Genomic DNA, 27,378 nt, shown 5'->3' on the forward strand with positions numbered 1-27,378 from the left:
CCTGCTTTTAGCTTGAATGCTCAATGTTAGCAGCGCTGCTCATTGTCTCAGAGTATTTGCTCAGCACTCATTCTGAACGAATCAGCTTTGTTGATGATGCTCTGTAAACAGAGTGTCTATAGAGGCTGCAGGTCAGTCAGACGGAGCGTTTTCATACAGGGTGAGTATATAAATCGTAGCTTTGTCCGAACACGATGGTCTATTCAGACGTACAGTAAGTGTGAGCTCCTCAGATGCATTAGCCTTGGATGTGATTCCTGCTGTCGCTGTGCTGCTGCTGAAAGAGTCAGAGATCACTAATTTAAGTTTAAGTTTAAGTGATACTGTTTTGATCCCACAACCGGGGAAATTCCATCTCCGCATTTAACCCATCCATGCAAGTGAAACACCACACACAGACTAGGGGGCAGTGAGCACACTTGCCCCGAGCGGTGGGCAGCCCTATCCACGGCGCCCGGGGAGCAATTGGGGGTTAGGTGTCTTGCTCAAGGACACCTCAGTCATGGACTGTCGGCGCTGGGGATTGAACCGGCAACCTTCCGGTCACAGGGCCAGATCCCTAACCTCCAGCCCACGACTGCCCCAAATAGTTAGTTAGCATAGCTAACTAACACAATTCATATACAATCAGCTACATTTAATGATTATATTACAGTCTTTACATTAACAGCTACTCATGGATGTTTCCTGAATATGATTCAATCTCTCCCTCTCTCTCTCTCTCTCTCTCTCTCTCACTTTCTATCTCTCTCTCTCTCTCTCTCTCTCTCTGTATCTCTCTGTATCTCTCTCTCTGTTTCTCTCAGGTGTTGCTGAAGTATGCGTGGACTCTCTGATTCCCGGGCTGGAAGCTCCTCAGGTTCACCCAGTGCAGACAGACACAGCTGCAGCAGTGATGGCGGGTAAGGCTCAAGGAGAAAGCATTGCATACAGCTACTTAGATACTACTGTACTGTACTACTTGCTGGTGGGTGTTTGGAGTGACCCCAAAGGCAGGCAGCAACTTCGAGAGAGTTGCCTGCACAGGCAGTCTTGGTACTGTTGGGATGGGATTAGGTAAGGGGGGGGGGCGTGGGGTAGTCCTGTACTATACAAGAAAGCCAAGCAGTAACCCAGGTTATATCAATCCTCTGCTTTAAAACAAAACTGAGAAAATCCCAGGTTACTTTAATCCCATGTTATAAAACAAAGGCAAGAAAATCCCAGGTAAAATTAATCCTGTGCTGTAAAATTAAGCCCATAAATAACCAAGGTTATATTAATCCTATGCTATAAAACTAAGTCAATATAACCCAGGTTATATTAATCCTATGCTGTCAAACTAAGATAGTAAATAACCCAGGTTATATTAATCCCATGCTATTAAACAAAATCAAGAAAAAAATGGTTATAATAATCCTATGCTATGAAACAAAGTCAAGAAGTGACCCCAGATTATATTCATCCGGTGCTGTAAAACAAAGACAAAAACTAATCCCGGGTTATATTAATCCCATGCCCTTAAACCACTCATCTTTAAAGGAATGGTGGTCAGTATAAACTGTTAGTCATTTTGTTCAGGCTGTGATTGTTCATTATATGAGACAGAAATACATCTGTCCCTCTGTGAGAGTTCAGCTACTTCTTATGGTCGCCAGATTGTGATCTAGAACTGAACATCCGTACCTGACCTCACTAATGCTCAGTCCTCAGACCAAGGGAACAACATCAAGTTTAAATCCTTCTCAGGAAAGTAGAGATTTCACAGAATCTAACTGCACTGGTGGTTTCATCTCTAGCAGGTCTACGTTCAGAGAAAAATTATTTTAAATGCCTGCTATTTTTCTCTTCATGTGAGTGGAAGCGCTACAGAGTGTTTCAGAGCATTCTTCTGCACTCGGTCACTGAAGCTCACTGCTCATTCAGAAGCACTTGAAATGAGAGGAAAACATCTTCATCTTTTCGTTTCCTCTACAAATTGTGCTTGAAGTTGAATGGATTTTTCTGATGACAGTGATTTGCCTTTGGTCTGTTAAACCTCTTTCTGGTTTATGAATTGAAGGAAACTCAATGAACCAGACATTCCAGCTGCCATCCCTGTGCAGTCAGCTTCTCCTGTTTTTGTTAGATGTTATTCTAACATCTCTTTTCTCTTGGTGGCTCTTGACATCTACTTCTTACAGAAAAACATTACTCAAACATGAAATTCAGACTGGGCATCTCACTGGGCATCGGGCTGGTTTTGCAGATCTTTCTGGGCAACTGAAATATTGGGGCTGTACACTAAATGATTAGGGATCACACACTTGGCAACTTTTAAGCTGTTGCTGATCGAATGGAACTCACTGAACTCACATGAACTTTCACAAACTCTTGCAAAGTTTCAGGTGAAACAATCAGACATGTTTGATAAACTCCTGCTGGTCTTAGTCTGTGCCCCTCACACACTACTCAATTCTCTCTCCAACTGTCGACTGATGGATTCAAAAATCTGCAGAATAGAGCCGACCAGCTCAGAGTCCGCCAGACTGAGAATCGGGGCTAAAATCAGGGTAAAATTAGTATAGTGTAACCCCGGATTAATGCACATGACATAAAGGAGATCATATACCTACATACACTGCTAGTCATTAAACAGCAAAAGGACACCTTACCCACAATCAAACATGGTGGTGGATAATGTTGTGGGGCTGCTTTGCTCCCTCAGGTACTGGAGGCCTCAAACTAATTGAAGAATCGATGAAATTGGAAGATACTGAAGGCAAGTCAGGGCGAAATGTGCTGGCTGGTGCAAGGAAGCCAGGTTTGGGTTGAGGAGCATGGGTATAATCATGACAAAGACCACACACACATCAAAAAGCACAACAGAATGGTTGCAAAAGAAGAAGTGGACAGCAGTGAGTCCTGATCTTTACGCCAGTGAGAATCTTTGTCGACAGCTAACATCTGCCATAGGGAAGAGACACCCTGCGAACATTCAGGAGCTTGAAAGGTTTGCAGTTGAGAAGTGGGAAAACTACCAGCAGACAGAATAATAATTTAACGAAGATTGTATGAAAGCTGTACATCAGATCAAAAAGCTGTATAACCAGCGCAGCATTCCTGATCAGACCAAACATTCTGGAGTTGCAATGGTTTGACATCTTGAAAAATGAAGAAGAAGAAGACGAATAGGCCATTGGATTACAGTAGTATTGCTTTGTAAGAACAGCTGTTGAAAAAAGGAATAGAAAAAAATGCAACTGCAGAATTTTGGTAGGAATGTGATGTGTTTGTCTTTGCATCTTTGTAGATTAGTATTTTAATTGTCATTCTGCTGTCATTAAATGGTGCAATAAAAATATATATGATGATGATTGTCCTTATTTGGCCATTCTACTCTGACACCCCTTTTAGATGCTCTGAGTGGTGAAGACTCTCTTCTGGGTGGTCCCCTCCCCTCTGGCCCTACCACTTGCCTAGATGAGTTTGCACCTCTCTCAGGAGGCTCCACCCAGAGCATGGCAGGTAAGGGGGAGCGGCTGAGGCTGCTTACTTTTTGCATACTCCCCTCATGCTCTCCTCACCAGGTGAAACCAGTGGTGGATGGTGTACAGGTTGGAAATTCTTCCTCAGTTAGTATTGGCATAACCGTTATACCACAAATAAGCCCAGGTAATCCAACATGTAAACCAACTGACATAGGCTGACATGAGTTTATATATGTATTTTTCAGTTTAGGTTTAACTGCTTTAAAAAAATAAAAATGTTTCTGATTTAGTTTGGTTGTTAAATGTTTATTAAATCGTGAATGGACGTCCCAGAATAATAAGTCACTGTGTAAGAAACAAGATGTAATACAGACAGCAAGTGTTTAAATCGCAGACTAAATTAAAAACATTGGAGAGTTGTCTGGCCCTGCCCCCTCCTCCCTAGACTCGAACCTCACGTGGGTTGTCAAGTTGAGGATGCTGAACCTACACAAACAAGCACATGAAACTTTGACAATAGCAAGTGATGATAGCAGTTAATGGTAGCGTGCATTAGTATGAGGGCTGTGTCTCAAATAAAGGGTGTCCCAAAAATATTTAAATCATTTGAGGTGTGAATATCTGAGGGCAGTCGTGGGCTGGAGGTTAGGGAGCTGGCCCTGTGACTGGAAGGTTGCCGGTTTGATCCCCAGAGCCGACAGTTCATGACTGAGGTGTCCTTGAGCAAGACACCTAACCCCCAACTGCTCCCCGGGCGCCGTGGATAGGGCTGCCCACCGCTCCGGGCAAGTGTGCTCACTGCCCCGTAGTGTGTGTGTGTTCACTAGTGTGTATGTGCTGTTTCACTTCACAGATGGGTTAAATGCGGAGGTTTAATTTCCCCGGTTGTGGGATCAAAAAAGTATCACTTACTTACTTCAGGCAAACAAAATTTAAATAGGCTTCATGTTGAACAATACAAGATTTATTGCTCAAAATTCGAACAAGAAATTCAGAGGGATGCAGATTTTATAACCAATTTCACGAGGCTTAGCATACGTTCAATATGCACACTGCCTGTGACACAACACACGTCAAGTCGGTAGTCCAGCTCCTGCCAAACATGCTATAGCAAGTCTTGCGTCATGTCCAGGTCTGCTGTCCGGTTGGTGCATTTTTTTATTGAATTTTCTGAAAAATGCACGCTGCACACCCGTTTGACTGTGTTCAAGCATATTCTAACACACATTATGCCTTTTCATTTCTAGTGAATGCAATTCTTCAACCTGAAAAAGAAAAAAAAAATTCAACTTATGTAAAATATTTTTTACACATTTTGTTAAAATTTGAGATAATTTGAGGGAGAATTGGTTGTTATTAGACTACAAAATGATGTGATTTTTTGGAACACCCTGTACTTGCTGCTCTGATAACCCACCTGAGAGTATTAGCGCAAGTACTCACAGGTGAAAATGACTTAACGTGCCTATCCCTACACTCTTAAAAAAAGTTCTTCAAAGGTTGTTTAGTAAAGAAAATGGTTCTGTATAGAACCATGAACACTCAAAGACATGATCAAAGTGTTCTTCAGATTGATGGAGGATGTGTTGTATATGGTTCTGTATAGAACCTTGTCTTCTATTGTTTTAATGTGAAACTCATAACAACAGAAGAACCCTTTGTGTTATATAGAACCATTTTCAAAAAGTTACATATATAGCACATTCTCTATCAATCTGAAGAACCATTTCACCATACAAAGAACCCTTTAATCAAGCAGAGTCCTCTTTGAGTTTTCATGGTTCCATATAAAACCATTTTCTTTGCTAAAGAACCCTTGAAGAACCATCTTTTTTAAGTATGCTCTATTAACTGTGATAAAAGGTTAGCTAAACTTAGCTGGAGCTAAAGCTGGCTTGTTCAGGATAAAATCAGCCAACTGAGCATCCATCTTAAAGTCCTTCTGACTTCTAAGCATCTCTATCTTTTAATCTTTAAACGTGTTGCCGATATTTACTGTGTTTTATGGCGTCTCTGATCATGGAGCTTTTTAGAAGGGCGTCAAGGCTTAATAGGTCGGGTACAATCTTGTCATCTCTGCTGATCCAGTTTGTTTGCTTGCTTCCATGGCTGCAACATTTGCCAATTTGTTTCATATCTGGCAACCCAGGGTGTTGAAACAGTACTGGGAAAAGGACAGTGGGCAGGACCACAGACCAAAACACAAACAGACTTTCCGCTCCGGAACGGAAGTTTCAAATGAGAACCTCCTGGCTGTAGCACCGCTGTCAGAGAAGCCAGTGTTTTAACTTAGATTTTTTCTGTTGGTTATTTTATTATTTACTACAGTAAATGTTTTACATATTGTACCTTTTAACATAAAACCTAGGTTTATTTAAGCATCTGCAACTGTGATATAAACTGAAATTGTTAGAAATTTTAATTACTCTGTTAAACCATGCGAGTTGATAAACTGTGCTCAATATGACCAGGAATAGAAACTAACAAGGTAAAAAAATTTATATCAGACTAAGTTGAAGTAATTTCTGACACTGTATCAAATACTGTTCTAAAGTACATCATGCAGCTTTAAAATAAACATCTTGAAGCTTCGTTTTCCTACTTCAGTCACCAGACATCTCTTCGCTAACCCATTACATTCAGTGTAAGGGATGTAAGGGATGTATATTCTGTAAATATATTTTTTTTGTCAAATTATTGCTTTAAAGTTGCAGTATATGATTTTGGAGAACGATTGTTGATATTTGAACTTGACAGCAAAACAAATACCTCTTCTTTCAGTAATCTTTCAGAAGCTCCATCCCCGAATTCTTGGACAAGTGACACTGACCTAGCAAACTTCTTAGCCTTAAAGCTCCATGATATATTGCTACAGCAAACAACCACACAGCAAGTAATGTAGCTAATGTTAGCAATGCTGTGGGTTAGCAAATTGTTGCTAGTTGCTGGTGTGAAGCTAACCAGCTGTTATCACAAACATTGGCAAACAGGATTAATCAGTACTGGCCTATTGGTTCTAAAACAGCAACAGTAAGTTGACATTGTCCACCTGTCAAGCAAACTCAGCCATCTGTCCTTCTGACGATGTGTGGAGTTCAGCATGTATTAACAAGTATGGCTGATTGGCTGGAATAGTGAGGGGCGTTCAGTCTGAGATGCTTTATTTCCTGTTTGTAGGGCCAGGGCTGTGTACCAACACCAGATTCTTTTCAGAGTGCTCTCAGAATGGAGAGCTTGAGGACTGTGAGGAGACATTCACTGAATTTGAAAAAATGTGTATTGGATTAAAATCGTATACTGCACCTTTAAATACTGATATCACTGAATGATAATTGAATTAGCTCTCAGTCCTGTGTCTGCAGTTTTTTGTGTGGATGTGGATGATTCCTGCTTTTTACCCCCTTTTTCTCCATTCCCTATTTTCCGTGCCTGTGACCAACATCTGTCTGTTCACCTCAAACACCTCTTCCTCTTTTTTCTTGTCAGCATGTCCAGACACTTCTTGTTTGATCTCTGGCTTTGATCCTGCGAGTTCCGAGAAGAGCGCTGATGATGAGTTTGATCCGATTCCAGTGCTGGTCTCCAAAACTTCCCAAGGTAAACACTTCTGCTAAAAGTTGCTTTATCTCCCGCAATTGCTAACATTAGCTTTGTGAAGTCTAAGGTGATCATTCTAAAAATAGCCATCAACAGTCATTCACCACCACCCTCTAAAGGTGTTATTGCTCGTTGTTCAGTGAAACTCTGTTGATGTTTCTGAGTTAATGTGTTTTCTGCTTTTTTCATTTTTTTATGCTTTTGCATTACGATGGGGTGGGGCAAGGGTGATATGATGACAGTAGCAGAAAATTCACTCACATCCTCAGAAGACATGAGTTCTCTTCAAATTGTCTTTTAACATGTGCTTGTGGGGGTCCGAAGCACAACCGATGTTACAAAATGTTCCTCCTCATGTTGCGTGCAATTACATATGTCCACCAGAGAGGTCGCCAAATACCCACATCCTACATAGTTAAGTTAAGTTAAGTGATACTTTTTTGATCCCACAACCGGGGAAATTCCACCTCCGCATTTAACCCATCCGTGAAGTGAAACACCACATACACACTAGTGAGCACACACTAGGGGGCAGTGAGCACACTTGCCCGGAGCGGTGGGCAGCCCTATCCACGGCGCCCGGGGAGCAGTTTGGGGGTTAGCTGTCTTGCTCAAGGACACCTCAGTCATGGACTGCCGGCTCTGGGGATCGAACCGGCAACCTTCCGGTCACAGGGCCAGTTCCCCAACCTCCAGCCCACGACTGCCCCCAACATAGTGTTGTTTTAAAGGTGCTGTTTTAAGAAAGCTGAATTTCTGCATTTTTCCTTTTGTTCATATTCCCCGTTTGTTCTGGAACTTTGTCCTAAAATGGACTTTTTTAAAAATAGCCAGCTAACTTTGCTAGTGCCTCACTTTGTATAGTTGTGAGTGAACGACTAGACTTCTTCCCACTCTAGAGAGTAAGTTCATGCCTTGGCTGTATTAATCATTTTAGAAATAATGTGTTATCAATATAGAAAAAAAAGTTTAATTTCGATAATTATCATTATAACTTTATCAACGTACTGCTTACTTTCTTTTCTGTCTTCCTTTCTACCTTCACTTCTCTCTATCTCTTCCCCGCCCTCCTGACACTTCCCGTGCTGTTGCGCCCCCTTGTATCTGCTTTATGGTTCTCCTCTCAGGAGGCTCCTCCCACAGCTCCAGCGGCGGTTCTGAGTCCAGTTTGCCGAGTCTGGCCCGTTCACTGCTGCTGGTGGACCAGCTCATCGACCTGTAGAGCCGCACAGCCTGCAAAACTCTGCTTTCACTCTCCTCTCTTTCACTGTTCGTCCATCCTTCCATCCAAACGTCCATTCATTCTTCCATCTGCTTGGCTTTCTTCCACTTTCCATCCTCTGCTCATTTCCTCTCCTCCATAAACGTATTCCGCTTCTTTTCTCCTCACATCTGTATCACTTCCCTCCCTTTCGGACTTTTCTTCATTACTTCATTACATTTTAATCTCTTCACATTTGTCCACAAGCATCATTTTATTTGTCACTCATCCAAGAATGCCACCCCCTGCTGGATGGTCACACATGCAGTTGGTGGTTTAGTTTCTCTAGAACTGTCTGAGTTGTTTTGGTGTGAAGTGATGAGTTCTTTTTGGTGGAGAGCAAAAAGTGCCAACAAATGAAGCTATTTTTTAAAAAGTTTAAGGTGTTTTTGTTTACAGTGTAGGGTTGAGCGCAATCTGAGCCAAAAACGTCTACAGAAACAGGGTCCACTGTTAACTTAAGGCTTTAGCAGCTTACAAACCCAAACGGAAGACAGGACATTCTGGAGAAACACCGTTCATATGGTTGCCAGAGTTAGATCTGTTCAGTTAGATCTGACTTTAGTTTGGTCCTGCCCATTTCACCCTACAGCAGTTTAGCCCCAACCTTTCACCCTACAGCAGTTTAGCCCCAACCTTTCAGCCTACAGCAGTTTTGCCCCAGTTTTGCAGCCTACAGCTGCTCATTTACATAAAGCAGTCTTAAAAGTGCAGTAAAAACTGCTTGTTTAGTTCTAAGGTATAAAGAGAGCTCTGAAAATGGTCGTAAATGCTTTTGCTACATAAAACCAGGAAAAGACAATGAAATAATAGAGAAATGGGCCCTTTAATGTATTAAAGGATAAACAGGTTTATTTAGAAGAAAATATCATGTGTAAATGTTTCTAATCATAATTAAAAACTCTGTTCTACATTTTTTCTTATTTTTTTAGGTTAATGTCAAATATTTACGTGATATTACATAAACCTGCTTAAGCTTTAATATGATCATCATCCGAAGCTGGCAAAAAAAAAAAAAACACATTTATTTTTAAAACATTTTAAAATGTTCACAAATGTCTGCGAGCAGAATCAATTTAAAAATCACAATAATTGTAGGAATAACAGTGCAGTTAGTCTAGAGTCTTTACGAGTGAGTCCCAAGGACTTGAAATCATTTGTGATTTCTGAATGAAAGCGTTTTCCGCGCAGCCATTCCATCAGCGTTTATCACCATCATGCCTTCCATCACCTCCTCCATCCATCCCTCCCTCCATCTCTCTGTAAATAAACTCTATTGATGTTGTATGTTGGTCCAGAATTGTAAATGTAAATTGATGTATATCTGCAATATCTGATTCCCCTGAAGTGATCTGTACTCCCTGTGTAAAAAAAAAACAAAAAAAAAACAAACAGTCTTAATGTCTTGCATTCCCACCCTCGTAGTAAACATGATGACAAATTGCTTTAAAGACATATTTCATATATGGTTAAGATTATATGTGAATATGAATAGAGTGTTAGAGACTGAATGTATGAAATGAGTATCCATATATATAAATACAGATATATGTATATCAGTCATATAACTATTAAGAAGAAATCTTTATTATCTTTGTCTTTCATGTGTTGAGCCGTGTTTGCGAATGTAAACATCCATTCTTTATTTTCTTTTTGTTTAAGTATCCTCTATATTACTGGTCTGCTCAAATGAAGGGAAAAAGGACAATCTGTATCTGACCGGTCATTTGCGCTGAGTGTGATATTTGTTTTTGTATCTTTTATTTTAGTTCCTGATATGTGTCTGTAGTCTAGAGGATGCTGAGTAAAGTCTTGGTTCATGAAAACAAACCATTTCAGTACAGTAAACATGCACGGTCCTGTAGTTGGACCCCCACAGGGAGGTCCAGCTCTAAGATTATTATCTAAAAAATCTAAAAATCACTGCAAACACATTCTAAACTAGATACTAGATTTAATCGTATGCACCGTTATCGCTGCATTCACTGAATTATGAGGAGCATCAAAGAATCAGAATGTGAACAGTTGGTCAAGTATTGTTGTTCCTGTTGATTTTATGATTTTAGTATTTTATGATCACGCATTATGCTATAGGCTTACAAATTAATCTTTAATCAAAAATCTTAGACACTCTTTGTATTATTTTATAAAAATAATTTTTACAGAGCAGGTCACTGAAATGTTTACAGTTTTTATCCCAGATTTGTGGAAAAATGGGTCGACTTTCAGTAGACAAAAAAAATTGTGAGGTCAGCTTCTTCTATTACTTCTGTTACAAGGGTTTAAAATTATATTACCCATCTATCTGACTGGAAAGACGACAGTTACAGCTCTCATACGACACCCATCTTTTGAATATAGCTTATGAAATACGAAAGTTATGAAGAATATGATGAAGTGCGTTTTGGAACCACTGGTGTTTCCAAGGAGCATAAGAGGCTACAAAGTACTATCATGATAATGATATATAGTCACATTGGCCAGCCCTAGTTTGTAGCACCATGCTTGCTAGTTAATAATCGTGAGCTCTCTGCCTCCACGTATTGAGTGATTAGCTATCTAGCACACAGGGAGACACACAGGGAGACACACAGGGAGACACACAGCTGGACAAAGTGTTCCAGAAATGTGATGTGAGCCCCCTAAACTGGCAAGCTCACCAAAAGACCCCACAGAAACCAACAAGCTTTGTCCAGTGTAGTAGTTTAGAGGCTTTGGCAATTTCATGCTGCAGTTTGAGTAGCTGGTGTTGGAATATAACCATATTGGAGAGTAATAGTAGACTAAAGATACATATTCACACAAGGAGGCAAGCGCAGACATTTTGAGTTACACAGACATGCTTTTACATGTTGTTCTTTTCAAAAATGCCATAACGCAATTCATAATGCAGTGCATCACAAGTGCAAGCTGCATTCCGAATTTTACACCAGGGGGCGCTATAGCGAAATCCAAGTATGGCGAGACTAACTACTGGTCAATTGTCAAAGCAGACGAGCAGTTAAGGCTCATGCAAAATTGATTAATTTACATAAACATAAACACACGTGTATCGTTGTCGGAACAAAACCTTGTATCATCTATACTTTTGTTGGTTTATTCTTTTGTACAGTATTTTAAAAAGCCAGCTGCCTTTTACAGCGTGCTAAAATTTCACGATAATGAATTAATAGAAAAGCTCAAAAATTGCTTTAAAAAATGTGTTACATTGACTCTTATTCAAAGCTAAGAAGTTTTTTTTTTCTACTGTAAAGTAACCATTTTGGACTTGGTGACCTCATAATTCAGAGGATCCAGTGATGTTTAGACACATCTCTGAAACTTGATGATCCAAACATGGTGCAGCTTATCAGAGTAAAGTAAATGGGGCTTAAGCTGTAGACACATCCACTCTCAAATGACTGCTTTTGTTCTGAAGGATTTCTGAACTGTTGAGTTTGTGACATTTGGGGTTGAAACAGTTCTACTGGAGGGTCTGTATTTATCTGAGCCAAACCAAGCAGGATACAACAGAATTACAGCTCTGTAGAGCCGAGAACATTTTAACACAAAATATCAGAATACCAGAGTCTGAAAGTATATGTTAGCAAGTATAGAAGTATAAAAGTTAGCAAGCCTTGGTGGATACACAGTCCTAGTGATAGTAGTAGCCAGTGCCATTGCTAGTATCAGTGCTGGCATCAGTGCTAGTACCCATGTTAGTGCCATTGCTGGTATCAGTGCTAGCACCAGTGCTGGTGTCAGTGCTAGTACTTGTTCCAGTGCCAGTATTAGTAGTAGCCAGTGCCAGTTCTGTGCTTTTTTTTTTGCACAGCTTTCTCCCTACAGACACATATCAGAACAGAGTTTTGTTTATTGGGTTTTAAGTGAAGATTTGTTCATGAACGGTGTTTTAGTCAGTACTGTATGTGCCATAAACGCGTTCAGACAGACAGTTTGGTACAGGCACCTCTACTATAAGCACAGCCTCTCTCTGTCCTACTGTTCTCTTCTCTTCTCTTCTCTTCTCATCTCTCCTTCTTTCCTTCTTCCATCTTCTTTCACTTTCTCTCTTCCCCTCTTCTTATTTTCTTCTCTGCTCTCCCCTCTTTTTGTTAATAGTGTGTCTGAGTGAGTGAATGGGAGATAATCTCAGTGGTGCTGAACTGTATAACTTTAGCCAATCATGGACTGAGTTGCTAACCGAGCTGCTGATCCTGATAGATGTTAAATGCCGTCGAGGGGGTTGGCAGCTTAAAATGATAGTTTGGTAAAAAATCTACACCAGTTATCCCAAATATTTTGCTGTGGTAATGTAGCTAACAAGTAATGGAAGCTTGTACCCCGCTAGTTGTCGTGGACAGGAATGTTACATAGCTAAAAACAGTAGCAACAGCCAGCCTGAACACTTTCCCATAGATAACAGTACATCATACAACATCAGAGACCATATAAACAAGCAGGCACACAGTTTGTACAATGTAAATTGGTAATTAGGTGCGGTGCTAACTTGTTAGCTACATTCGCTTCATAGCTACAGTGCTGAAACCAAACAATTCTCAACTACATTTGGTGATAAGGAGGAAACCGGTTACATTTGATGATTTTTTTTTTTACCAAACTATTCCTTTAAACTGGCACTGTGTTGAAGTTAGAAGAGATAAATGTAAGCGCACAACGCTGAGAACTCCTGCTGACTGCATTATTGCCGTTCTCTGTTGGTAATGAAGAGACTGAGCTCGCGTTTCCCTCAGCCTCTGTACAGCTCTCGCTAACCCTATGCAATCCCTCTCATCTGCTCGTAGAAAACAGCGCTGTAGTTCAGTAGAGGTCTTGCCTTGCCGGTAGAGTTTTGACTTGTGTAGTTGTGCAAATATCCCCCAGATTTCCTTTCATGTGCTCGAGCTGTTTTTGTTGGGAGAAAAAGGAAAAAAAATGCTATTTATGATGATATCGTTGGGGTTCAAATAATCTCTGGGCTCTGTAGCAAAAATCCCCCGTGTTAGAGCAGAGACGACTCCATGTGCACCTTCTATTTTTGTGAAAAAAAAAAATAAAGAAAGCAAAGAGGTGTTCAATAAACATGTAAATGTGAACCAACGGCTGAATAGTGTTCATTAGCACGTCACTCCAAATAACGCTGTAGCTTGTTCTCCATGATTGAGTGTGCCAGATGATAACGGAGTGATTCAGAGTAGTTTGGTGTGAAATGGTTCAGGTTTCTTTACAGTGGTGGTGATATGGACACCATGAATGGATGTTAAGTTCTCAAAGCTAGCATAAAACATCATCATCAGGCATTGTATTCATAACAAGGGAGCTTTTAAAGGTGGATGTCTGGTTCCTATCACCACCACTGTGTTTTGAAAATCCATGTCCACAAATGTCTGCAAGCAGAATCAATTTAATAATCACAATAATTGTAGGAATAACAGTGCAGTTAGTCTAGAGTCTTTACCACCAATTCTGTCTCAGTAAGAACACAGCGTTTTACACCAAACCACTCTGATCAACTCTGTTTGCATCTTAACTGTTTAACTGTAGAGACTGTTGAAAAATGGGTTGATTTGCCCTGTAAGAAGAGGTGTCTCAATGCTTTGAGCTGGAATGGTTTGCTTTGTTTGATTTCTGTAACCGAAGCCTGAAGGAAGTGAAAAGTAGTTTTCTTTGACAGCGTTTCTTTGGTTTTGATGATTTTTATCTCGTATTGTGTTATTTGGTACATAGATGTGACATAATATTGTAACAGTTATCTTGCAGGAACTCTGACTGGAGTTTAGTTCTTAATGGCCTTGCAGATCTAGGCAGTAGCCAAACAGTCCTTCTGAAGGAAACAATGCAAAAAAGTAAGTCACACTAGGGAGGCAGCAGTACAGTGGACCTACGGTTTTGTGTGTTTCACAGTCTTAGGGCCACGGTAATGGAAAGCTTTAAGTGTCTTTATATGCCACAAATCTAATATTGCGATATTTCAAGAAATTTCTGTGATACATGATGTGATTTATTCGATATTTGGCACTAAATCCAGTTAAATTGAACTAATTTTACTATCTTTATAATGAATCATGCGATATGTTCAGAAAAGCATATTGTATTGTGAATATTACTCACAATTATGATATATATGTTGTCGTATTGCCCGATGACAGATCATTCTGTTGGTTTCAAGCATATTTCTCACAGCAAGCAAATTTTCTGCCAATATCATACAGTACTGATATATACTGTAGATTAGATGTTGCTCTGAATGTTTCAAAATGATGTGAGATAATTCTGGTTTTTGAATGAGGGCTGCTGAAAAATCTACATTGCTGATATTACTGATTTCCGTAAAATCTCCCACACCAGTGAGATCATGCTGGTACTGCTGCAAAGATGTAGAGAAGGGATTTATGGGTATGTGTAGAGAGCAGAGTGCAGAAGCTATAGGGTTGGGTGATAAAATTTTAAAAAGTATGTTTAATGTAACATTTAACATAGTGAACTAACTCCCATGAAACCAATTATGCACTCTCTGTATTGACCCAAACTGTCCTCAGCCAGAACTAGAACAATCACAAAGCATTTATATCTTCAACTTATTACAGACACAGTACAGTAGAAGAGAGAAAATCACCAGACTTTCTTCTTTGCTTTATATGTAGTGGATAGTTTGGATGCTGCCCCTTATTGGACAGGCATGTTTTACATGAAAGTGTGCCTACAGAACCTTACCTAAACTACGCATGTTCACAGATACACAGAGCTATAAATCAGGGGCTGATTTAGGGGTGGACGACACCCTTTGAAGTCCACTTCTGTTCATAATTGTTGGTGGAGAGCCACACACCACCACTGAAAAGCTTTCCTCCAGCCTGCAGCGTTCCGGGGTTTTTAACTGAGCATTTCACTAGTAAAACCACCAGCTTTTCCACTCTGCACCACAAACAAAGGTCATATGTTACCACAGCTGACCAGTAAAGTTTGGCATTTTGTCCTGAAGTTACCTGAACTGGTTCATCACCCAAGGTTTTGAGTAAAACCTGACATTTATTCTTTATATACACAGTCACATAACTGTGTAGCCAAACACACATATAACATCATCTTCAAGTTTGCTGATGACACTACCATCCTAGGCCTTATAACTGACGGAGATGAAACAGCCTACAGAGACAAGGTCAGCGCTCTTTCAGAGTGGTGCCATGACAGCAATCTCTGTCTCAGCATCAGCAAAACAAAGAGATGATTGTGGACTGCAGAGGGGTGGTCACTCTCCCCTAATCATCAATGGAGCCCAAGTATATAGAGTCAGCAGTTTCTCAGTGTACACCTCACTGATGACCTCACCTGGTCCCTCCACACCAACACTATTGTGAGATCTGCATGTCAGTGTCTCTTCTTCCTACGTAAGCTCAGGAAGTTTGGTCTGCCTCTTAGATCCTCACCAACTTCTACATATGCACCATAGAGAGCATCCTCACAGGCTTGCATCACTGTCTGGTACAGCAGCTGTACTACCTATGACCACAAGGCCCTTAACAAACTACCAGCCTTACAGGACATCTACCAGTCCCGCTGCCTCAGGAAGATCACAAAGATCCGGTCTGACAGCATCACCCAGCACTCTGCCTGTCCATCATACCAAACCAGATTTCACAGCATACAGGCTAGAACTAACCAGTTAATGAATGAATTTCTACCCAAAGGATTTAAATTGAACAACACTGAGTCACTTTATATTTATTTATTTATATATATATATATATATATATATATATATATATATATATATATATATATATATATATATATATAAAATCCCAGTATGTGTTCCTCAGTATAAACTTCTTATCTGAATGTTTATTGGCTCTTGCCACCTGATGTTGGTTCCTCGCCAGACTAAATAGCCCCCTTGACCTCTTCACACGTTCTGCTCATTAGATCTCTCTCTTACTCCCTCTCTCTCTCTCTCTGTTTATTTGTGATGGCAAGATGAGCTCAGTTCATCATTACTGATACTTTAGCTTCAGTCTGAGTGCAAGAGTTTCTAATTAGGCACTCTCCTTCAACACAGAGTTAATAAAAAAAGCTGAGAAAAACACCTAAATTGAAGCAGTTAAAATATACAGTGTGAGCTCATTCACTCAGATGGATATGTTCAAGAATGCTAATGATAAAACGGCTGCACTCTGTGTTCTTTCAGCGCAGAACCTGAATAAAATAAAATGTTTAATACAGCAGCTCTTTATATCAGCAGCCTGGAAATGATTACGCACAGAGCAGCCGCACAACTTAATGATATTAAGAGAATAAATTCAGTAGAGAGTCATTTTTAAACGTGTCCAAAGTTCATTTCTTCCATATAAACTGAAATAACCCACTACAGCAAATTAATATTGCGTGAAATCATCTTAAGTCTATTTAGTGCATCTTAGTATTTTTCAATTGCTGTAGAAATGTTTTTTATAAGATTGTTTAACCCATTTCTACATGTTTTTACTCACATGCAATGAATTGAACACTACATGTTAGATTCTGTACAGGATATGTTCAGAGGTAGAGCATCTTTTAAGGTCTGTTCACACCAAGTAAAATTTTTTCAGGCAACAAAACCGGAAAGCTTGGCACGCCCTCACACAGCGCACAGCAGCTGCTAGAGTAGGAACAGTGTGTTCAGTGTTGCAGTGTATGTTCTCACAGTGTAATCAATCTATCTTTTCCTCTTACAGAGAAATGTGGCCAGTATTCCCTGCTTTCTATACATCCTAAACATGGACCTCTTTCCCTTCAGTTCACACAAAGGCAAATGGGGAAATAGTGTTTCCATGTTCATAAGGAACATCTCCACTGGTGTAGTTTAGTCATTAAACACAAAGTAATTCGAGGCAAGAGTAAATAACAATGGCTACTATTTTTATAGCTATGAACTATAAAGTTGTAATTACTATTGCCAGCTCGTATATTGCCAGCCAACATTTCAGGAGATATTAGCATTCTGATTATAACTGGCAATGACCAGTTATTGTCACTTTAACAACAAATGATGGTAGATTGTATTTCTCATGGTTTTAGAAGAAGAATGATCTGTACATAAAGCTTGTGTAGAAATATCAGACACCGGGATCACATAATAGCAGTTACGCAATGCATAACAAACAAAACAACCATATCCTCTTGGGTAAGATTTTGGCCTCACAGAATGGCCTGAGCACAGACCATGTTGTGGTCACAAGCATCCTCCTTCATGCCTGCAAAAGCTGTTGTCAGACTGCTTATGAAAACTACGGCTAAACTACAGGTTTCATTATTCTTTATTCCCTTTTTTCATTATAAAAAGTCCTTTATCATGCAGCTTGTTGCAGTGGTAGCCGTCTTCTCTTCCAGAACAGAGGGAGCACGCTTTGATGTGTCCCACCTGGCCTCAGGTGGGAGTGAGGGAGCGCTAGCCGCAAAGCACAGTTCCTCCTCAGAGCATCACCCATTCCTCAGAGAGTCGCCCATTCTATCCCTGTGCTAGCCATTACCAGCAGGTGGTGGTACCCATGTATCCATATTCTTGGAATTTTAGAGCAGAGAAAGTGGTAAGGACGACTTGATGTGGACCTTCTCATTTTGGCTCTAATGGCTGAATGTTAAGCACCTTAACCTTATGTCCTCAGACAACAGGGTGACCCCCTTTGTAAGTTCTTATGCATCCAACACCTGTTTCTGAGCAATAGCTTCAGATCAAATCTGACAGTATTGCAGTAGAACTATCAGACATAACGTATGTCTGCAGTTTTCATAACAAGCCTGTAATCGTGGCATTTGCCATGACAAGACATTAGCTTTTAAAATTTCTACCCATAGCTATTTCTGCATACTGCTTTGTGACGGCCCACCTTGTGTGTCGTCTGTCGTCATACTGGACCATCAGCGTTTACCACAACATTAGCATTCGGCAAAGGCGTTTTGCATACATACTTTGCACAGAACAAGAAACCAGCGTTTCACAGTCATGGTCAGCTACATCATATTCCAGTTGCACCAAATGACTGCAAATAATATTTACAGGGCAGCTTTTTGATGACTAAAGTAGGGCCAGTTAAAACCAGCAAGCCTGTCACCTTTGTGCTGTCACTGAAATTATCTTGTCCTGTAAGAGCAAAGAGGAAACTCAGTGTGGACATTTCAGTGGGAATTTGATCCAAAAAAATTAAGAGTACCAGCTAAAACCTACATGGATAGTTTGCCTGGGTTGCTCTCATGCAGGTGACATTCCAAGCATTACCATGTTTATTTTAGTGGAGTAATAAAACATAGACCTCTCTTTGTCACCATGAGTTTGAGTTAAACAGCTAGACACAAACCCTGGTGATGTTGAAACACACAGTGTGAACAGTAGTTCCATGTTCATTATGCACTGCATACTGCAGGTTTAATAGAGATGAAATGAAAAGAATGAAAGCTCTTAATTGATCATCAGTTCGTGGAAACTCTCTGATTTTCTGGTTTAGTTAGATCATATAGTGGTTAAACAGCTTTTCACATAAACCTTGATTCAAGGTTGTCTAATTGCACGACCTGATAAAGGACTACAGCTCTGCTAATGTATCAGGTCATCAAATAGCACATACTCTGGCACAGCACGCAGGTATTGACTCCTTAGCCTGTAAAAACCAGTTGTCCTACATGGTGAACAGAGGATTGATTAAGCTTTTTTTTTATAATGCTTCATTTCCTAATGAATGTAGGTATTCTAACAAATCTAGCAAGTCACCTTCAAGTTCCTCTGCATTTTAGGAAGCTTATCAAAAGTTTGTATATAGGTGAGGGACTTGTCTAACCAAATCCTCCACAACATGTTGAATACCTGACAATGCTGCATTATTAATATTATACTGCTTGGTATTCAGACATGGAAAACATGGTCAGGTTGACCTGTTTAGTTAGCCATAAGCTGCAAGAGATTTGGACCCATTCAGACATAAAAAATAAAACTAAGACCTTGTCCCATGAGCTGAATGACACCTAATGCCACCATGACAGCACAGGACAACCATAAAACTTGCACAGACCCAGGACAGGGCAGAGGTCAGCACTACTTGGGGCTTTTAAACACGGCTTCATTTTATCTGAAACTCAACCTTGAGCTTTCCAGGAAGATAGTCCCAGTCGCTATGTCAGACAAGATTGTTCTAGATTTATTTTAAAGCTTTGAACTTTTCCTTACATTTATACTTCCACAGGCCTGTTTTGCCATGAGGCAGCATGCGTTAAGACATGTTCTGTGAGTTTGCTCCCTACTTGTTTGCCAGAATGATATATTTAGCTTCTCAACCAGGGACCATATTTTCTCTGAATGAACAAGCACTTTCTATTGATAGTAATTGTCCAAACTAGATGAGTCTATATGATTATATAACTGTTCATCCACTCTGACAATGAAAGCATTATAAGACCAATCATGTGCAACCCTACCACCCCTCTGTGTGGTAGTCTTCCCTCCTGCCATGGGGTTACAGTGGTCTTCCCCTCCGTTTCGTCAACAAGAGGAGGATAACCTGTTGGTTTCGGTGTTTGCTTTGAAATGGGCACTCACCAACAACATAGAGATGAGATGTCCAATCCAGGTCCTTGATGAAAACTTAACCAAGGGACCAGTCTTATGTCTGGAGAAATGAAGCTTATTAGTTTGTGTGCAGGTACCAGACACCTAGCCAGCCTATAAGACACTGGGCTGATGATGTTTTATAGCAGGACTGATGCCAAGATTAGGCTCAGCCTATACATGACAAGTGACAGGTGTGACAGACATGACCATGTCGGGATAAACAGACAGAATAATGTTCTAAATACAGTCACAGTACAAGCACACACAATATGGAATATAGTAACATATACAGTGCCTTGTGAAAGTATGCACCACCCTTGGCATTTTTTGTGTGTTTTGGTACCTCACAACCTGGAATTAAACTGGATTATTTGAGGGTTTGCATTATGTCATTTATTTCATTTTTTTATTGTGAAGCACACAACAAATAGGACAAAATAACAGAAAACTTCAATGTGCTTAACTGTTCACCCCCCTAAAGTCAGTACTTTGTAAAGCCACCTTTTGCAGCAATTACAGCTGCAAGTCACTTTGGATAAGTCTCTATGAGCTTGCCACATCTTACCACTGGGATTTTTGCCCATTCCTCAAGGCAAAACTGCTCCAGCTCCTTTAAGTTAGATGGTTTCTGCTGGTGAACAGCAATCTTCAAATCTGACCACAGATTCTCAATTGGCTTAAGGTCTGGGCTTTGACTAGGCCATTCCAATACATTTACACATTTCCCCTTAAACCACTTGAGTGTTGCTTTAGCAGTATGCTTTGGGTCATGAAGGTGAACCTCTGTTCCAGTCTGAAATCACTGACTGACCGAAACAGGTTTTCCTCAAGAATATCCCTGTATTTAGCACCATCCATCTTCCCCTCAACTCGGACCAGTTTCCCAGTCCCTGCTGCTGAAAAACGTCCTCACAGCATGATGCTGCCACCACCATGTATCACTGTGGGGATGGTGTTCTGGTGTGATGAGATGTGTTGGTTTTGCACCAGACATAGCGTTTTCCTTGGTGGCCGAAAAGTTCAATTTTGGTCTCATCTGACCAGAGCGCCTTCCTCCATACATTTGGGGAGTCTCCCACATGCCTTTTGGCAAACTCAAAACGAGCCTTCCTATGTTTGTCTGTAAGTAAAGGCTTTTATCTGGCCACTCTTCCATAAAGCCCACCTCTATGGAGTGTATGGCTTATTGTGGTCGATACTCCAGTCTCTGCTTGGGAACTCTGCAGCTCCTTCAGGGTTACCTTTGGTCTCTGTGCTGCTTCTCTGATTAATGCCCTCCTTGCCTGGTCTGAGAGTTTTGGTAGGCAGCCCTCTCTTGGCAGGTTTGTTGTGGGTACCATGTTCTTTCCATTTGATGATAATGGATTTGATGGTGCTCTGGGGATCATCAGAGATTTGGGTATTTTTTTATAACCCAACCCTGACTTGTACTTCTCAACAACTTTGTCCCTGACTTGTTTGGCGATCTCCTTGTTCTTCATGGTGGTGTTTGGTTAGTGTTGCCTCTTGCTTAATGGTGTTGCAGCCTCTGGGGCCTTACAGAAAAGATGTGTAAATACTGACAGATCATGTCACACTTAGACTGCATACAGGTGGACTTCATTTCACTAAGCATGTGACTTCTGAAGGTAATCGATTGCACCAGAACTTTTTAGGGGCTTCATAGCAAAGGAGGTGAATACATATGCACATGGCACATTTCAGTTTTTTTTTATTTCCAAAGATTTTTATATATATGATATATTTTTCTCATTTCACTTCACCAACTTTTTCACCGCTGACTATTTTGTGCAGATGCATCACATACAATTCAGATTAAAAAAACATTTAAATACAGGTCATAATGTAACAAAATAGGTAAAAGGTCAAGGGGGTGAATACTTTCACAAGTCACTGTAATGTAACACTAAACACATTACAGTGCAGTACATTTCTACAGCAGTGTGTAAAGAAGACGCTGACATTCAGGATCCACTCTAGATCAAACTGATCTGACCAGGACGCACCTTTATAAACTAAAAATCGGCTTTACGCAGTTGATCTAAATGTTACTCATCGTCATTCTCAGCCTTTCAGCTCTACTGTGCCACATTTTCTTCAACATCAGAGATTTTTATAGTAAGCATGTTCCTTGTCGTATAAGCTTTTGTGTTCTGCTGCAAGTGCCACAGCCGCTGCCATCTTGAAGTGCATTTGTTTGGGCTGCAGCCATGACAGTGGAGGTCTGGTTGCTCAGCCTGATTTTTAACACAGGAAAGTGAGCAAGCTCCAATTACAAAACATGCACAGTGTCACAGTTTTGTGGCTTCTAAATCAGTGAAAAAGACGTTAATATACGTTTTCATTTCCAAATTGTTTTTTTTTCCTTCTAAATTAGGTGTGGTGTGCAATAGGAATAGGACTGGTAAATTTTTACAGTATGACATGGGCGAATATTTATTTTTTCAGACCCCTGATCAGTAGGAACTGAGTATTAAGAAGCTGTACTGCTACATTAAAAAAAAGTCAATTAACAATCAGAACCTGTGAACACAATGATTTTTATTCAGCATATTGCAGTAAATGCAGATAAACAGGACTAATTGTGCTCTCTTTATAATGAAACATGCAGTAGGGCAGTGTCTACAGGTATTGATGATTTACAGTCCCAATTCCAAAAAAGTCTGGATGCTGTGTAAAATGTAAATAAAATCAGAATGCAATGATTTGCAAATTTGCGATTTGCGATTTTATTCACAATAGAACATAGAACACATATCAGATGTTGAAAGTGAGACATTTCATGAAAAACATGATCTCATTTAGAACTTGATGGCAGCAACGCGTCTTAATGTTGGGACATGGCCATGCCTATCATTGTGTAGCATCCCCTCTTTTTTTTAACAACAGTCTGTAAACATCTGGGAAGTGAGGAGACAAATTGTTGTAGTTTTGGGAGAGGAATGTTGTCCCATTCTTGTCTGTCTTGATGTAGGATTCTAGCTGCTCAACAGTCCTGAGTCTTTGCCTAATTTTTAGTTTCATGATACAGCAAATATTTTCTATTGGTGAAAAGTCTGGACTGCAGACGGTCAGTTCAGCATCCGGACTCTTCTTCTGTGAAGCTATGCTGTAGTGATGGATGCAGTATGTAGTTTAGCATCGTCTTGCTGAAATATGCAATGGATTTTGATGATGTTATGCACAGTAGATGGTAGGATATCCAAAGTCTTCACAATTTTACATTGAGGAACATTTTTCTAAAATTGTTCCACAATTTTTAGACCGTTTTTTGCACATTGGTGAACTTTTGCCCATCTTTGCTTCTGAGAGACTCTGCCTCTTTAAAATGCTCTTTGTATACCTAGTAATGTGAGTTAGTTGCAAATTGCTCCTTCAGCAGTTTTTTATTTTATTTTATTAATATCATTTACTTTTCCAGCCGTTTGTTACCCGTCCCAACTTTTTTTGAGAAGCATTGCTTTTTCATGAAAAATCAGTAAAACGTCTCACATTCAATCTGATATGTATTCTGTGTTCTATTGTGAATAAAATATGGGTCTATGATATTTGCAAATCATTGCATTCTGTTTTTATTTACAGTGTTCCAGCTTTTTTGGAATTGGAGTTGTACATAAGTTCAGAAAAGCAGATTGTATTGTATTGATACAACTTGTCCAACCTTATCATACTGTTCAACCTTCATTAGGCCCTCACAATGCTCAACAGTAGTCCTGAGACAGTCTCTGAATACATTTTTTTTTAATCTTGTTTAATTATTACTTTTCAAGTTAATGTTATTATTTATTCATTCGTATCCATCAGAATATAACAACTAGATTTAATTACTGAAACTCAAAAAGAACTGAAAACTTAAGTAAGGCATTAAAAGTGCTGAAATATTACTGGGACAAACATTTAGAGAGTCTGTCCTTTATGTAGGTCAGTGTGTACTATTTTATTTAGCTCAGAATGTTGTTGTGTTTCTCTTCATTTGCGTGGCAGATGACATCTTCTAGTCATGGAGTGCAGTTTGTACAGCTTGGTTTGTTGGATGTTCCTACCAGAATGCACAGTGCCAACAGTAAAGTTTGGTGGAGGAGGGATGATGGACTGGGGCTGTTTTTCTGACCCCTTAGTTCCAGTGAAGGTTGATGTAAATCTTAAAGCACACACAGAGATTTTACATCCCTGTGCACAAAGTGAGCTCCATAAAGACATGGTTTGACCAGTTTGGTGTGGAGGAACTCCACTGTACTTACACAGAGCCCTGACCTCATCCCCACTGAACACCTTTGGGATGAACTGTAATGTTGATTGTGATCCAGGCCTTCTTGTCCAACAACAGTGTCTGACCTCACAAATGGCCTTTTGACTGGACGAGCACAAATTCCTACAAACATACTCCAAAATCTTCTGGAAAGCTTCCCAGAAGAGTGTAAGCTGTTTAAGCTACAAAGGAGGGCAACTCTATTTTAATGCCCATGGTTTTGGAATGAAATGTCCAGCAAGCTCCAAAAGGTGTGATGGTCAGGTGTCCACATTCTTTTGGAAATATAGTGTACATGAAGACTATAAACCTTAGGAAACTCCCTACATTAGAAAGCAGTTTTGTTTAACTATTTGGTAGACTAATAAGCAGGCTGAAAAGCTAACTTACTCAATTAATATTCAGTTTTTTCATTCATATATATGTTATATATTTCATTCATATATATTCATTCATAACTTTCTTATGAGTGTGGTCCTCTGTGTTTCGCCAGATCAAAAGTTATTTATGGCAGTAAAAGTAGTGGAAAAAAAAAAGTAATGCAGGTGAAATCTGTTTAAAAAAAAAAGAAAGTGAACGGTGGGCTGTGAGGACACCAAACAGAAATTAGAAACCAACACAATCACATACTTCAGAAATGACAACCTGATCAAAACAAAGCTCACACATATTTCAAGCTGTACAGCATCCAGATATTGAATTTGGGTTAAACAGTCTGTATATTCTTTTACATTCAGAGGTGGAATTAAAAGAGAATTCCACCAGTTTTGGCAAAATTCTGTACAATTTAGTGTAAATTGGTTCAGATTTCTTTACAGTGGTGGTAAAAGGAACTAGGGGTCGCCATGACTACAACACATATATAGACATTTTATTTACTATCCAAAACCACCAGTGAACCTGCACATGTCTTCTGAGTTTCATTTGGAATGGGGAAAATAGTGGAAATTCTGAAATACAATTTCTATGGGGAATATTTTGCCTCTGCATGTATCCCTCCACTATAAATAGTTTATTAAATTCTAAATTAAATTCTAAAACTATCCTAAAACAACATCTCAGACATCAGGCAGTTCATATAATAACTTTCTGTGAGGGAGCTTTTAGAGGTGGACGTCAGGATCCTATCACCACCACTGTGAACAATTCTCTGTAAGTTTATTAAGAACTGAGCGTTTCATACCAAAGCACTCTCAACAGCTCTGTTTACATCTTAACCATTTAATTATGCAGAATTTTTAAATCAGAGAAATTCCCCTTTGAGTGATCAGGTCTTTACCAGCTGTTCTTTTTCTCTCTACAGTTGAGCTGGTCGGGGTAAACGGGTTTGTATCTGATGGCTCCCTCTCTCAGGGTTTGGAGGCAACTGATTGGACGAGCCTGAGAGTTCTGGAAACAGAGGAAACAACTCTGACCACCTGCAGTGACTCCAATCTGCTTCTCTACACAGAGTCACCCTCTTCAGGCCTGGAGCAGTGCTGCACCCCAATGGACGTCTTCTCTAGCGCTCCTTTCCCTCGTGGGGGGCGGGACGTATTCACTAGTGCCCCCTTCCCCCAGCCCCTGAGAAACGCAGCACAGGACATTTTCCTCCAGGCACCATTTGGACCCCGTAAAGACTCGCCCGTGCAGTTTCAGACACACAATGCGGTCAGAGAGCCAGGTTTGGTGGCCCATCCCCCTGTTTGGAGTCATATTCGTCCTCCCCGCTGCCCTGAGGCAGCGATCCTACAGCAGCCAGTTGCGGCACATCGCGTGGTGTCCAGCGTGGGTCAGCAGGCCGCGGTCGGCTCCGTCCCAGTTGGCCCACTCCACTCATGGACTGTTGGCCTCCGAGCTGTGACGGACCCGTTTCTAGCTGCACCTTTCCAGCCCAGGGGCACACAGGGCAAGCCTTAAAGAGATATTTGGGTGAAATGTTTTTCGCAATTGTCCCCTTATTCTAAAGGTAGATCAACCAAGACACGTTTGATGTCTTCAGTTTTGGCACTGGAGCTATGAGGTTAAAGCAGATAAGTGATGATAGTTTGTGTGGTGCAGCCGTCTAAGTGTTGGCCCTATCATCAGGAGATCGCAAGTTCGATCATATGTCCTTTCTCTCTGGGTGGGCAGGATGCCCCCTGTGTCTTCCCATTATTCAGCGCAATGCTAGCCAGCTCCTCTGAGCGCATTCAGCTGTCCAGTGACGTTGTGTTAGCAGCAGTTTGGAAAGATGCAGTGGAGCTTCACAGGTCTCAGAGGAAACTTGTGACTAAATTGGGGAGAAAATTAGGGGAAAAAATACCAAAAAATTTCAGGGTGGCTGTTTTTAGCTAGTGCTTGCTGATTTGTACTGTAGTTCATGTTTATAGATAACAGTGAGTCATAGTGTCAGAAACCACATAATGAAGATAAAAGGGAATTGCACCAATCTTTTCAAACTTCTGCATAATTTTGGGTTTCAGATATGTAATACTGTGTTTGTGAAATTTCTGGTCGATGGACGTTGGCAAACCGGATATTCTATTGTTTTCAATGGATCCGCAGTTCAAAAGTATGCCATCGCCAGCAGAACGATCCATTGAGCTCAATTTTCCCAACTTTCGTACCCGACTGCAGAGGTGGAATAAACCAGATATTTTTTTGGTGAGCCTCCCACCATTCATGCCACCATTGGCCGCGCACCACTGTGAAGGGCAGAGTGACTTTTTCTGGGCAAACGTGCACACACCATAAGTCATTCAGAATGGTTTGGTGTGAAAGGGTTCAGATGTCTTTACAGTGGTGGTGATAGGAACCAGGGGTGACCATGACTACAATACAAATACAGACATTTTATTTACTATCCAAAACTACCAGTGGACCTACACATGTCTTTTGAGTTTAATATGGAATGTTGAAGATGGCAAAATAGTGAGGAAAAAAATCAGTTTTCTTTGGCGACTATTTTGCCTTACAGCAAGCTGCATGTATCCCTCCACCTTGAATTAATTTTAATTTCTTAAAACCATCATAAAACAATGTCTCAGACATCAGGCAGTGAATTCATAACCATTTCATATAATAACATTCTGTGAGGGATCTTCTAGAGGTGGACGTCTGGTTCCCATCACCACCACTGTTAACAATTCTTATCCATTTACTTATGGGGCAAGTGAGTGCTGATTTAGGCTTTAGGTTGGTGGGTATAAGCCTTCATTAGTTGGTAGCTACATTAGCCTCATTGCTTCAGTGGTAAAACTAAAGAAGCAACCTTCAGACACCAAACATGTCTCAGCTGATTGACTAC

General features: G+C 40.3%; 1 protein-coding gene across 2 annotated transcripts in view; it reads left to right on the forward strand.

The window, feature by feature from the left end:
* The window catches only part of aak1b (AP2 associated kinase 1b), a 62,863-nt gene extending 35,927 nt beyond the window's left edge, over positions 1 to 26,936 (forward strand). The window contains exons 18-21 of one of the 2 annotated variants that reach the window (XM_017718880.2): positions 807 to 902; positions 3,376 to 3,486; positions 6,936 to 7,046; positions 25,414 to 26,936. In XM_017718880.2, the coding sequence (XP_017574369.1) occupies positions 807 to 902; positions 3,376 to 3,486; positions 6,936 to 7,046; positions 25,414 to 26,009 (914 nt within the window). In that variant the 3' untranslated portion in view covers positions 26,010 to 26,936. Of the gene's footprint in view, positions 1 to 806; positions 903 to 3,375; positions 3,487 to 6,935; positions 7,047 to 8,173; positions 13,383 to 25,413 lie in introns of those variants that run through there. The other variant, XM_017718881.2, reaches the window with a different exon arrangement.
* Positions 26,937 to 27,378: the final 442 nt, after the last annotated feature.

Source organism: Pygocentrus nattereri, chromosome 18 (genome assembly GCF_015220715.1).
Source record: "Pygocentrus nattereri isolate fPygNat1 chromosome 18, fPygNat1.pri, whole genome shotgun sequence".
Taxonomy (NCBI): domain Eukaryota; kingdom Metazoa; phylum Chordata; class Actinopteri; order Characiformes; family Serrasalmidae; genus Pygocentrus; species Pygocentrus nattereri.